A 13,729-nucleotide genomic window follows, 5' to 3' on the forward strand; every position below is an offset into this window, starting at 1 on the left:
CGGAGGGGAAGGCCGCGCCGCCGGGAGGAGGGAGCGCTTTAGGATGGGGTTCGAGACGGGCAGGGGCCCCGACTGCGGGGTGGCGGCGAGCAGCGCGCGTCCGGCCCGTCCGGACCCGGTTCCCCGCAGAGCGGAGGCGCGGCCGCCGGCCCCTCACGTGCAGTCCGTCGTTCTGCCCGAGGAAGGACCGAGGGTCCGGGGAGAGGCCGCGGGACCCCGACACCGGAGCTGGGGCCGGTGGCTGCGCGAAGGCCCGGGGTCTGCGGTCCCGGCGGAGAAACCGTCCCCCCGAGTGAGAGCCGGGAGCCTGGCCCTTGTGCGCGCGCGGCCGGCGCGGGAAGAGCCGCCCGGGCGGACGCACCTGCGGGGACCAGGCGCGGGGGGCGCGGGGAACGCGGGAGGTCGCGCCACGGCCGCGCGGGTGCAGGGCGACAGGGCGTTTTGTTTCCTTCCGGGAGCCGGTCTCTGGAGCCGCCGGGCCTTCGGGTCTGGGAGGGAGCGCGCCCGGCCCACGGCACCTTCCCTCCTCCCGCGGCTCAGAGCCCCCGCGGCGCCGAGCCCGGCTCCCCCTCGTCCCCGATGTCCACCTCGTCCTCCGGCTCCGCGAGCGCGAAGGGGCCGGCGGGCAGCCCAGGCCGGGCCTCGGCGGGCGCGGCTTCGGGGCCGCGGGGGCTGCCCGCGGGGCTCTCGGGAGCACCCGGCGCTTTGGGCTCGTCCTGGCTTTTCCTCAGCTGCTTTTTATGCTTCATCCGCCGGTTCTGGAACCACGTTTTCACCTGATTTCAGGGAGAAAAATAGAAAACCCATCATTCCTCCAGACCCACGGCGACCGGCCTGAGGTCTGAGCGTGGCTGGGGGTGAGGAAGGTGGACCGAGGGACTGCGAGCCGCGGACGGACCACTCAGGGGCTGGGACCGCGCTCCCGGCGAAGCCGCTCCGATGCGCACAGGCCAGTCCTGGGCTCGCGGAGGGAACCCCCGAAACGGCACGAGGGTCCGCGGCGTGGGGAACACTAGGCCTGTTTGCTCAGAATCGCCGTCAGCGAGCGTGACGCCTCCTGTACTGCCCGCGCCCCCGACATGGCGCCTGAACCCCTGGCCAGCGGTTCCTGGACGGCAGCGGGGGCCCAACTGCGGTTCTCAGCAGAGGCGGCTCCCGCCCCGCAGGCCAGCGGCGGCAGCACGTGGGTGCGGGTGGCAGTGAGCGCGGGGTGCGCGGGGAGGGCGCGGGGGTGCGGAGGGGGTGAGGCTTCGGAGGAAGGCGAGCGGCTCGGAAGGACCGGGCCCAGGGTCAGCCTCCAGGGCACCGGGCAGGTGAGAGCCTGGCCGCTGAGGCTGAACTAAGACAGCCGTCCTGCGCGGGCTGCGCTAGGGACGGGGACCCCCGTCTGACGGGGACCGGCCCTGGGGGAGGAGACGCGGGAGCGCGGAGGCAGGATCGCGAGCAGGGGCGGCGGTCGGATCGCGGAGGAGGTTCCTCCCGGTCCGCGGCCCCTGCGCGAGGCTGACGCGGGGCTGGGAGCGGTTGTGCGGGCGGAGGGGCCTCGGAGCCGCCTGGGACCGAGGGGCGCGGTCCTGCCCTCCGGCACCCTGCGGGGCGGAACGGGGGACGGGGGGAGCCTCCCGCGCCGGCCCACCTGCGTCTCGGACAGGCTGAGCGCCGTGGCCAGCTCCACCCGCTCGGGCGTGGACAGGTAGCGCTGGATCTCGAACCTCTTCTCCAGGCCGGACAGCTGCGAGTCCGAGAACACGGTGCGGGCTTTGCGGCGGCGGCAGTGCTTCCCGGGCAGCTCGGCGGGCGGTGGGTGCGGGAACAGCGCGGGGACCGGCACGCCTGCGGGGAGAAGCCGCCCAGGGGCGTCAGGGGCGAGCAGCCCGCTCCACACCCTCCTCCGCCCGCACTCCCCCGCCCCCCACCCCCAGCCTCCTGCGGCCGCGGTCCCGGAGCCGCCGGCCCCGCCCGGGAACCGCAGGGCATGGGGGGTGGGGGCGGGGGCGGGGGATGCCGCTCGGAGGTCTTTAGCCGGAAGCCACCTAGAAACCCCAACATCAAGCAGCGGGGAGACGGGAGGAGCTTGTAAAAGAGCCGGGGGGCTTCCTAGCGCACCGGGTCCACCTTCTGTCGCGACACCCAAGTTTTCTTGCAAACACCGGACAGTCCGGGCGCCCATCCCCCTCCTGCACCCCGTCCTTCCAGGCCCCGCGGCGCGGCTTACGGTGGTTTAAGGCCGGTAGCGTCATGGCCGTGGTCTCGCCTCCAAACGCACTGGAACGCCTCTCCCCGAGCCCGCGGGTTCCCGCCGGCGGCCCAGGACCCGGAGCCCGTCGGAGGGGCAATCCCGCCTCGCGCGTCCCCTTGTCAGCCTCGGGGAGCCCGGGGACCCCTCTCTCTATGTGTTCATCGTGCTCCTCGTTTTCTCCTCGACCCCGGCAGACTTTCCCCACCGTCGCGGGCTCCCTGGGTCGGAGCGGCTCCAGGCGGGCGAAGGGCCACCGGCGCCCACAGGCCGATGGACCCGGGAAACGACCGCCAACACGGAAACCCGCAGCCGGGCGCCGGGGCTTCGGCCGCCGCTCTTTGGGGGGACACGGGTGTGCCGGCGGGCGCTGACGCCAACGCGGAGAGTGCGACTTGGATGCGGGCTGACTCCCTCCCGACCCCGTGCCCGCGCCGGGCTTCCCGCTCCACAAACACCTTCAGCTTTTGTTGTGGCTTCACCAGCCGCCTCGTGTCTCCGCAGCCCCGCCGGGCCTCGGGGAGTGACTGTGTCCTTCTCCGGCCGGAATGGAAGTGCCGGGAGAGGCGGCGGGGCTTCCGGAGAGAGGCGGCCACACCTGGCGTCCCCGCCGCCCCGCACCAGACGCGGCCGGTGCCTGCTCTCTCTCGCCCGGTCTGCAATCACAGTGCTTTGGGGCCGGGCTCCCAGAGGCCAGCGACGGGCTTAAGACTGAGAGTTAAAGGCGAGACGTTGGGAGTAAAGAGAGTTAAGGAGCAGCCGCGTCCCTCCCTCTTTTCTTCTTACCCCTTCTCCCTTATTCTGGCGCCCAAACCTCCGTCCTCAGAATATCCCAACCCTCCTTCACTCCTAGGCCTCCGCCGCCTGGGTGGTGAGTGCGCAGCCCTGGGAGGGTCCCGTGGATTTCCGATTACAAAGTTGAGGTCTGTCCAAGGGGGTGAAGGGGCTGGGGTCTCCCTCCCAGCAGGCAGACAGCGAGTGGAGACTGAGAGCTGGACCAAGTGGCCAGAAAGACCCCGAGGGAGGGGACTGGGCACTGCCCGCCGCCAAGAACAGCACCCCCTTCCAGCCCCTCTCGCTGGCATGTCCCCCATGGTGAAGGGCACAGAGCGACAGGAGTCACCCGTGGGTGGGCATGCCGCCAGCGAGCCCTGCTGCTCACAGCCACAGCCCTCACCTTCTACCTCTCACTCCGGGAAGGAGGCGACAGGCCAGGCTGCGCCCGCGTGGCCTTCTCTAGGCTCCCACAGCTGGAGACCCGTTACTTACCCGAAGTGGTGAGGAAGTAGGGGTGGTGGTGGTCTCCCTTATGCAGAGGGTGGTGGGGGTGAGGAGCCAGGAGGGTGGGGGTGGGCATGAGGGGGTAGCCATAGTCTAGCAGAGGCACCCGGGAGGCCAGGGAGCTGGCGAAATGGTCGGGGGGCACCTCCCTGAGCGGCTTGGGCTTGTGCAGCAGGATGTCCTCAATGAAGAAAGACGTGGGCCTCTGAGAAGACGCTGGGTGTAGCGGGGAGGTGAAGTTGAGGTTCATCTTGGTCCGAGCCCCCCAACACAGAAAGAAGGCCCAGGAGGAAGTGTAGGGAGCAGGCAGCGGCTCCGCACGCCTGGCCAGGGGCCGACAGCCACCCCTCGAGGCTGGGATCTCCAGGCTCTCCCCCGGCCCTGGGCTACCCCTGGCGCTGGAGGCGAGAAGACTAGCTCCTGGGTAGGTTGGGTCTGAGTGTAGGAGAATTGGCAGCTTGGAGAGGGGGCCAGGAGAGCCAATGGCGAGGCTGCCAGCAGCGGAGGGGCGGGTGCGGGCTCGGGGCGTGGCGGGGAGCTGTCCGCGGTGCTGAATCCGGCCTTCCAGACCAGGGAGAGCGGAGGAGTCCAGGTTCTTGCTCCTACCTAGATTCTCCACCTTAATTTCTGCCCCTCCAACTGCAGGAGCTGTTTGCTCCCAGCTGTTTTTAAAGAACGCTAAAAAGACAAAGTCTCTGTCCCCCAACAACTCCTCTTTAGAGAACAGAAAGCACTTAAAAGGCCCAAAGCAATAGGGATAAGGCATTTATTTTGGCATTTGGGTCTGGGTTTTAAAATTTTAGAAAAATGGCCCTGCAGGGTGTGACTCAGTAGATGAACATCGACCAATGAACCAGGAGCTCATGGTTCGATTCCTGGTCAGGGCACATGCCCAGGTTGCGGGCTCGATCCCCAGTAGGGGGCGTGCAGGAGGCAGCCTATTCTCTCTCATCATTGATCTCTCTCTCTCTCTCTCTCTCTCTCTCTCTCTCCCTCTCCCTTCCTCTCTAAAATCAATAAAAATGTATTTTTAAAAAATAAATAAATATTTAGAAAAATGAAAGCAAAGGAGAAGTGAGAAGAGAGTCCACGTCTGATAGACCCACCCTAAATTGATGGCTGAGGGATGACTAGATTGTTGAGGTAGATAAATAAAATGATGGATCATAATATTCTTGACCTCAGTTATAGAGGGTGGTGTGAGGGAGTTATATCTGCATCAATCGAGTAATATGGTCTGTGTAAATCTGTCCAGAGCTACTCTTAAAGCCAGTCTCCACCTCCTATCAAATTTCATTATCTCCTCCTCACTGCATTCGCAGGGCTTGCTATTTCTGCTAGACTTACCCTTTTCAACCTCCCCTGTCCCCCCCCACCCCCCCACCCCCCCCCACACACACACATACATACATACTAGTATACTTGTGCTAGGGTTTTTTGTCTCCCATTCCCTTTCCAGCCTTTCTTTTCATTTCCTTCCCTCCCAATATTTGTTTTCCTGTTTGTCTTTTTCTAATCTGTCACATTTATTTCCCTTGAGTCAATTTGCTAAAATGAAGTTGATCATCTACAGCACAGCAGGGCTAACTTTGGCTCGCATCTCCAAAAATTGCTCTAATTATTGGTGTTAAACTCAAGGAAATTAAAAGAAGCCACTTCTCTTCCATCTCCCCATTTTTAAGCTCTAATTTGTTGAAATCTAGTTGTCATCACAATTCCAATCACTACTGCTAATAGCAAAAGTGTTTTAATAGACACTGAGTCCTCACAACCCATGCTATTAGGTAATTAGAGGAGGTGTTAGAAAGCCAAGTGCTAATCCTTGGGCGCCCGGGTAGAATTTTCATCTGATCTAGCAGGTAAAACAAATTAATTACCAGAATCAATTAGGCCCCAAACTACAGTGCTGCAGGAAGTGGGAGCGCGTGCTCCCTATGGATGACCTGGTAAAAATGGTAAACAGAGGAGAGTGAGAGGAAGGAGAAAGAAGGGGGAGAGAACTCCACAATAAGATCTTAGCAAGGAGACGCCTAAATAAAGTCAGAATGCTTTGTCCTGAAGTCTGAAATGTGATTTTTGTTTTAGGTTCATCATGGTAAGAGCTGAAGATGGAGAGCAGGCCACCGAGAGGCGGCCACGGAGAGGGAAAACGCAGGCTCCAGAAGTTGCGCCTTAGTCCTTAGCCCTGGTCCCGTCCAGTCACCCCCCGAAGGGCTAGAGAAACTCAGGAGGCTCAGGCTCCAGACTTGTAAAGAGGCCCTGGGGGTGCAGTCCACGCCGTAGGAAGTCCACCGCCTCCCAGTGGAGCCTCCGGCCAGTGGAAACCAAGCCATCCTGTCTCCTAAGACCCTAAGGCTGAGGGGCGATTGAGGACGTGCCTGGTCCCCTCTTCTCTCTGCCAACGCGGAGGACGAGCACTCAGCCTTGGAGATGGGATTCAGCCTTGATAGGGGTGGGGACTAACTTCTGCTCGGATGGTGCAATGGAAAGGTGGTTGAATGTCTCTTTGGGAGCAGGGCCAGTAAACGCGTTTGGGGGAGACAGTTACCTTTGACCCAAGGCACTGTGAATGTTTTCTCAGAACAGAATTCAGCCTTAAACATTTCAGAGAGTTCACATATCGGAGAAGGGAAGAGAAGGCCGGCGGGCGGGGGGAGGGGGGTGGGGCAGACCACCTCTGGGTCCTTTCCCTTCCCCTTATTTCATGGACTCTGGACTCAGCTCCTGGGTCTCCCCCAAGCTAAGGCATTTCCGGGGCTGGGGCCGGAGGAGGCCCACCCCGCACACTCCCTCTCTGGGTCCTGCTCTTTCTAGGACTCGGTTCTGCAGCCCAGCACCGCCCACTCAGTAGAAACCTGAGAAGGGAGAGATGGAGGCAAAACTAGATAGCTATGGGAAGGGGCAGGACCCCAGGACTGCAGGGGAGTTAGACTTCCCCTTTCCCATTCCCTCTCCCTTTCAGCGATGCTGGGAAACAAAGCGCCGCCGCTGAGTGTGGTGGTTGCCAGCGGGAAGGGGGGTCACGGGAGAAGGGGGCCCCAATACATGGTGACAGGAGATTCGACTTTGGGTGGTGGGCACACGGTGCACTCTGCAGTTTGTAACAGAAACCCACACCTGAAACCTCTGTGTTCATGTTGACCAATGTCACCCAATAAATTTATTTGTTTAAAAAGCTCCATGGGCCCAACTGGGTTGGCTCACTAGTTGAGTGTGGACCTTTGAACCAGGTCACAGTTCGATTCCTGGTCAGGCCATATGCCTGGGCTGTGGGCTCAATGCCCAGTGTGGGGCCTGCAGGAGGCAGCCAACCAATGATTCTCTCTCATCACTGACGTTTCTATCTCTTTTTCCCTCTCCCTTCCTCTCTGAAATCAATAAAATTATACTAAATAAATAAAGCTCGTGGCTGAGAAAGTAAACAGCCACCAGCATCAAAGCAGGCCCCTGGGGGGGAACAGGGGTGAGAATAGGGGATCCGTGGGACGTGGAGGCAGACAGGGATCCCTAAGTCTACACCCTACGGGATGAGGGAGACCCCCTTCTCCCAGGTGCTCAGGTAACCACAGCCGGGCTTGCCATGGGCCTGTGGACCGGAGCCCAGCGCTCAGATGGACAGGCTGTGCAGGCAAGTCGTGTCCTGGAAAAGTTCCTGAGGGGTTGAGCCTCACGTTGCTCTTAGAGCTCTCAGGGAAATCTTGAGGTCCAAAAAGCTGGGAAGTGTCCTTATGGTGTTGGGGCTGCTGGGCAGAACCAGGGGGAGCTCTGGGGTGAACAGAACCCAGCCCCGCCTTCTCAGGGGCCTCGTGCCTGGGCCTCCTACTTCTGCAGTGGGTGACAGGCCGCCAGGGAGGCCAGCCCCTGCTTGAGAGGCAATCCTGCTTGTCCAAGGTTTGGAGGAAGAGGCATTCCAGAGCCCACAGGCCTTCCTCCACCCACGTCCCTAGGGCCATTCGGGTAAGAGGTGCAGGTCACATTCTCAGCTAGCTTGTAAACAGTTTGCCCTTAAAAGCAGAAATGTTTCATTGCCTGGATTGTCTGTAAAGTCTAGAGCAGCACCGTTCAATAAAAATATGAGCCACATAGGTAATTTTAGATTTTCTACTAGTCACATTTAAAAAGTAAGAAGAAACAGCCCTAGCTGGTTTGACTCAGTGCCTAAAGCATAGGCTGGGGACTTAGGGGTCTCAGGTTTGATTCTGGTCAAGAGCATGCTCCTTGGTTGCAGGCTTGATCCTAGGGCTTCATGGGGGAGGCAACCAATCGGTTTTGTTCTCTCTGTCTCTCCCCCTCCCCTCCATTGTCTCAAATAAATAAATAAATGTAAGAAGAAAGAGGTGAAATATTAATATATTTCATTTAACCCCAATATGTCAAAAATGTTATTATTCAACATGTAATCAATATAAATATTATTAATGAGATTATTTTGCATTTCCTTTTAATACTAAGTCTCCAAACTCCAGTGTGTATTTCACATTTGCTGCACATCTCAGTTCAGACCAGCCAGGTTTCAAGTGCTCAAAAGCCACCTGTGGCTCTTGGTTACCTATTGGACAGCCGTGGCCAGTTAATGGTCACAATCCCTTTATCCCTCTCCAGTGTAGGTTGACATACACAGAGAAAATGGAAAGCAGTTCTGAAGCTAGTCCAGTACACTGTCAATGCTTGCCATTCATCCATCCATTATATTAGATAATTACAAGCATTTATTGAGCATCTACTATATTCCAGGCTACTCACCACACATCTTGCCAACCTAAGGAGATTCAATAAATGCAGTCACATTACATTAATTTTTTATTCTCATTTGACTAAAGGTCTGTCACTCAGGGCCAGCTGTAGCTGACACATACAATCAGATTCTGCACACTGCCCTGAGCAAAAAGAAAAGATCAAATAAACCCTCTCCCACCCCAATCTGCAAAACATGATAGAGCTGCTTATGGCTTCAGCTGAAGAATTACTAATTAATTTAAAGAGAAGAAAGATGTTTCTCAGAGATCAAATAATTAAACAATACTACTCTCTTTCATGTCAGTCTCATCTGAACTGTCATCTGAGCTGGGACTTAGTTTCTCAAAAAGATACCCCTATTGATGATCAAAGGAAAAGACTGGCTCCATTAGCCAAGTTGCCTATACTGTGGCCTTCAAAATAAGGGGAGAAATGTATTTTAGGAGGATCTGAGTAACGCACTTTACTCATAACATTTCTGTATTATGTTGCTTGTTGTCTGTTTCAACTTCCTTCTATCTGAGTACTTTATTTTAAGCACTACCAAAGTGGATGACATGTGTAGAGAAAGAACTGGAGTCATGAATGCTTCCTGCAAATGCATCTTCTTTTATACCGGAAAATAGGATGTGAACTCACATGAAAACACATTCAAGGAGAGGGTCCTTAAATCACAGCATTCCTCCGATGAGGTGGACTAAGCCCACCCAGATTGCTCACTCAGGACTGGGCCAGTCTTTAAGAGCAAAAACTTCATTTCTTTTCTCTAGTGAAGTTTTCTATACTGCCTTTGGCATCTCAATTCAAAACAGGCTTCATAAAGTTTGTGATAGAAAGAAAGACCTGAAGGTAATTAAAGGTTTGAAATATGAGAGATCTTATAGCATCATTTCTTTCTATTTTTTATTATTTTTGTTTTATTTTTATTGATTTCAGAGAGGAAGGGAGAGGGAGAGAGATAGAAACATCAATGATGAGAGAGAATCATTGACCGACTGCCTCCTGCATTCCCCCTCCTGGGGATCGAGCCTGCAACCTGGGCATGTGCCCTTGACCGGAATGGAACCCAGGATCTCTCCGTAGGCAGGCTGACACTCTAGCCACTGAGCAAACTGGCCAGGGCCATATAGCAGCATTTCTTAATCCTCTAAAAGGATATAGTAGAGTGTGAATGATCTTTAAATCAGTTTCTTATCAGAATTCTACCATTTTCCTCAAGTCCCAGAAGACTAGCCAAATATATTTACCAGGAAAACAAAAACAAAAACAATTAGCTAACACAAATGCTTTTTAAATACTTTTCTTCCATTCTAAAGCACCCAAATTCTATTATCAGCGTTAAAATTTAGCACTCAATGATACAATGTACTTTTAACAGTAATACCAAACTAGTATGCATAGTTTTGAAAACCAAAGGGCATCTCTCACCATTAATGCTTCTATCTCTCTCTCCCTCTCCCTTTCTCTCTGAAATCAATAAAAGCATATTTTTTAAAAAGAAAATAAAGGGGTATACATTACTACCACTATATACTGTGAATTTCTGATGTAAGAGATTGGATGACCTTTTCAAACTCTATTTTTAGATACAAAGATGAGCTTGTAAACATTTCCCAAAAGGGCCTCATGTGCAGAACTAAATTTTTGGTATGTTTTTGTTTAAATGCTGGATCATTTATATTTTGTTTGAAAATACTGTTCATAAATTCAAATTGATTTTTATTCTTCTAACTCTCATTTTTAACACAATGGAGTTAGAGGACCAAAAAATACATGTAATAATGGAAGGTATAAATGTTGTCACTATTAGAGTATAATATTGAATTTGTCTTACAATGATCAAGATGGTAATTTTAAAAGGAAGCAAAAGGAAAAATATTGGAGAGATTTTCTTAATCTTAAAATAGGAAAAGCCATTCTGTGTATAACATATAAGCCTAGCTGCCATAGAAGAAAAATATTAATAAAATTAACTATATTAACTTTAAAAAATTCTTTATGGCAAAAACTATCATAAGCAAAGAAAAAAAAGATGAACAATAAACTGGGAGAAAATATATGCAACTCATATCCCAGGCACAGGAATAATCTGTTATACATAAAATGTTACTGCCGCCCTAGCCAGAGTGGCTCAGTTCATTGAGCATCATCCCAGGTACCAAAAGGTTGCCCATTGGATTGCCCAACAGGGCACATACTTGGGTTGCAAGCTCGATCCCTAATAGGTGGTGTGCAGGAGGCAGCCTATCGATGTTTCCACATCAATGTTTCTCTCTCTATCTATCCTTTCTCTCTCTAAAAAATAAATAAAAACATATATTTTAAAAGTTACTACAAATCAGAGAGGAAAAAGATCAAGAGCACAGTTTTAAAATGGGCCAAGATAGACCAACACACACACACACACACACACACACACACACACACACACAACAGTTCACACAAAAAAAGAAAATATAGCCCTAGCTGGTTTGACTCAGTGGATAGAACGTCAGCCTGCAGACTGGAGGCTACCGGCTTGATTCCAGTCAAGGGCACATGCCCAGTTTTCGGGCTCAATCCCCCAGTAGGGGGCGTTCAGGAGGCAGCTGATCAATGATTCTCTCTCTCATTGATGTTTTGATCTCTCCCTCTCACTTCCCCTCTGAAATCAATAAAAATACATTTAAAAAGAAGGAAAATATAAATGGCCATTAAACATTTTTAAAATGCTACTAACACTAAAAGTAAGACTAATAAAAGTTTAATTACACTGAGACAACATCATTAACTACTGAATTAAATTTTTTTAATCTGATTAATTTAAAATCACTCTGTTAGCAAAGTTGTGGGGGAAAGAATCACTCATACATTGATGCAAAGAATGCAAATTTATGCACTCTCTATGAAGAACAATTTGCTTTAATTTTTATAAAATTTTATTGAAATCATCTATCAATTATAATGAATGAGTGAAGGCTTTGTGCAAGACACAATATTAGAGCTGGACCATTAAGGAAGGTAGAGTTTGTACAGGTGAAATGGAGGTGATGAAACTGCTCCGCTCAGGATAGCAGTACAAGTACTCACGGCGGCGGGCGGGGGGCGGGGGGCGGGGGGGGGGGGACGGCGAACACACTGTATTTGCAGGACTCTGAGACTGGCATCAGTGCAGTGGATTTGGAGTAGCATTTTGAAATGTAGTTATGCTCTTATTGGTAAGTCCTTTGAAAGACAGAAGGCTTTGTTTTTACTTTTGAGGACAGTGGGCTGAGCATAGGAGCCAGTGAAGGATTTCTGAGCAGAGGTGTAATTTAGGACATTTCAGCTCCAGTTTCTATGCATGAGGACATAAAGGAATGGTACTAGGAAGTCCAGAAAGTAAATTTTTGGTGTTTCCAGAAATAAGTCCATTCAGCCAATAAACAACCATCCATTCATTCAACAGATATTTATTAGTTATTTCTGTGGCTGTGAGGCACGGTGGTGGCAGCTTAGAAGATAGAAACTCTGCTGTAAGACGTTTACGCCCGTCACAACGGCGTGATCTTAACTGCTCACTGTCTCCGTTCCCCGTTGTCACTCCAATCCTTTCTTTACTGCCAGAGTGGCGATTCAAATGTGCAGATCTGGTTGTGTTGGTTCGAGTTTAAAATCCTTTGATAGTATTTATGTATATTTTACCACAATGAAAAACGTTTCAAAAAAATCATTAGTGGTTTCCCAGGGCTCTAAGCTCTTTAACATGCCATATTCTCTCCCAACCCTGAGTACTCGTATATGCTACCCTCTCTGCCAGGAACACTTATTATCTAGCCATACTCACTCTACGCTGCTTATCTATACAATTCTCCATAGAAAGAAGTCACTTCCTCCTGGAGGCCTCCCTAAGGCCCCAGGTGTGTTAGGGGCCCTGTCTCTATGCCACCATCTACTTCTGACATCATAATATTTTTCTCACTGTATGGCAACTGCCTCTTTCATTTCATTTCTTTTCTTTTTTAATCCTTATCCAAGGAGTGAGGAAATTTTTCCATTGATGTTTTTAGAGAGAGATAAAGGGAGGGGGAAAGACAGAGAGAGAGAAACATCGATGTGAGAGAGACACATCATTCGGTTGCCTTCCACACCTGTCCCAATGGGGGGTGGGAGGGGGACAAAATCACAACCCAGGTATGTGCTCTTGACCTGGAATTGAACCCAAGACCCTCTAGTACGCAGGCCGATGCTCTAGCCACTTAGCACCCTGGCCAAGGCAACTGCTTCTTTAAGAACTTCTCTCCCTCAGTAGAGCAAACTGTATACCCCAAGCATTGAGTTCAATGTCTGGCACATGGTAAGAGCTCAAAAATGGACTGACTGAATAATGGATAAATAAGTAAATGCATCAATGAGAGAACCACTCACGTGATCCCGCCTGGAAGACTTGACTTTGCTGGGGAAAGAAGCAAGTGTTTTCTATTGTTTATAAAATGGTATGAAGGCTTATCAATCCCTAGTCACCTTTCCAGTTCAATATGAAATGGGGCGAAGATCCTAGCTGGTAATGGTTGAATGGCTGGTTATTAGATAACAAGCTGTGGGGAGGGTGGTTACTATGACAACCTGTAAGTTTAATAAACACCACAAGCCTAGACTGTACAAGAAAACCCAGGTTCAAGTGAGATCAAGATCTGTAGGCTCCACCTACCTGGTCTATATAGCTCTTTGTATTTATTTAGAATCCTAGAATGCTTAGGCTGGTAGAACCTTACAGGTTGGTTTGTTTGTTTCCTTCTTGTATTCCTTGTTGTACAAATAGGCTCCAGAAATGGTAAGCGATTTGTCCAAAGTCACACAGCAAATAAGTTGCAAAGCTGAGGCTAGAAGCCCTGACTCACTCGAGAGGCAGTTGTTAGCATTTCAGCACTCCGAACAGTGTTGGACCCCTTTGCCAATGTGTCAGTCACAGGCAGGTTCGCATTTCTCATTAGGTTAAAATTTTCATTTTATTCACTGAAAGCTCATGCATCCATCCATTTATTCATTCACTCCTTCAGCGAGTATTTGAATGTTACTACAGATCTTGCACTACCAGGTGCTGCACAAAATAGTAAACTGTCTAACGCAGGGGCCTAGGCCCTCGCAGGACTATGGCTGTAGAATGAGAGAAACTGGGTAATGCTTAATGACAAAGTATCCCCTACAGATTACTTGCTGCTCCCAAACAAGAAAGTGTGAGTTTATATAAAGCAAGCAGGCGACCCCCACTTGACTCCGTGACTAATGTGAGCATTCCTCGTGAGGACAGCCAGACATCACGGTGCCCAATGTGGTGAGAACTGAAGTGCACACCAGCACCTATGAAGCATCCCCGCCAACGTTTAACCCGAATCCAATCAGGTTCACCCCACTTCCAGTTACAGAAAACACAAAGGATAGAAAAGCAATCTGAAACCATGCTGCAGCCCTAGCCGGTGTGGCCCAGTGGATAGAGCTTCGGCCTGCAGACTGAAG

The 13,729-nt window shown here is 51.9% G+C and overlaps 1 protein-coding gene across 1 annotated transcript; it reads right to left on the bottom strand.

The window, feature by feature from the left end:
• Nucleotides 1–536: 536 nt before the first annotated feature.
• Nucleotides 537–3,767, bottom strand: BSX (brain specific homeobox; the record flags this gene model as incomplete). Its single annotated transcript, XM_081114080.1, has 3 exons — nucleotides 537–776; nucleotides 1,637–1,833; nucleotides 3,506–3,767. 3 exons carry the CDS (start codon nucleotides 3,765–3,767, stop codon nucleotides 537–539), a joined length of 699 nt encoding a protein of 232 aa, XP_080970206.1.
• Between the last annotated feature and the right edge of the window lie 9,962 nt (nucleotides 3,768–13,729).

The sequence above is a fragment of the Myotis nattereri genome (assembly GCF_964212035.1).
Source record: "Myotis nattereri genome assembly, chromosome: 19".
Classification (NCBI taxonomy): Eukaryota; Metazoa; Chordata; class Mammalia; order Chiroptera; family Vespertilionidae; genus Myotis; species Myotis nattereri.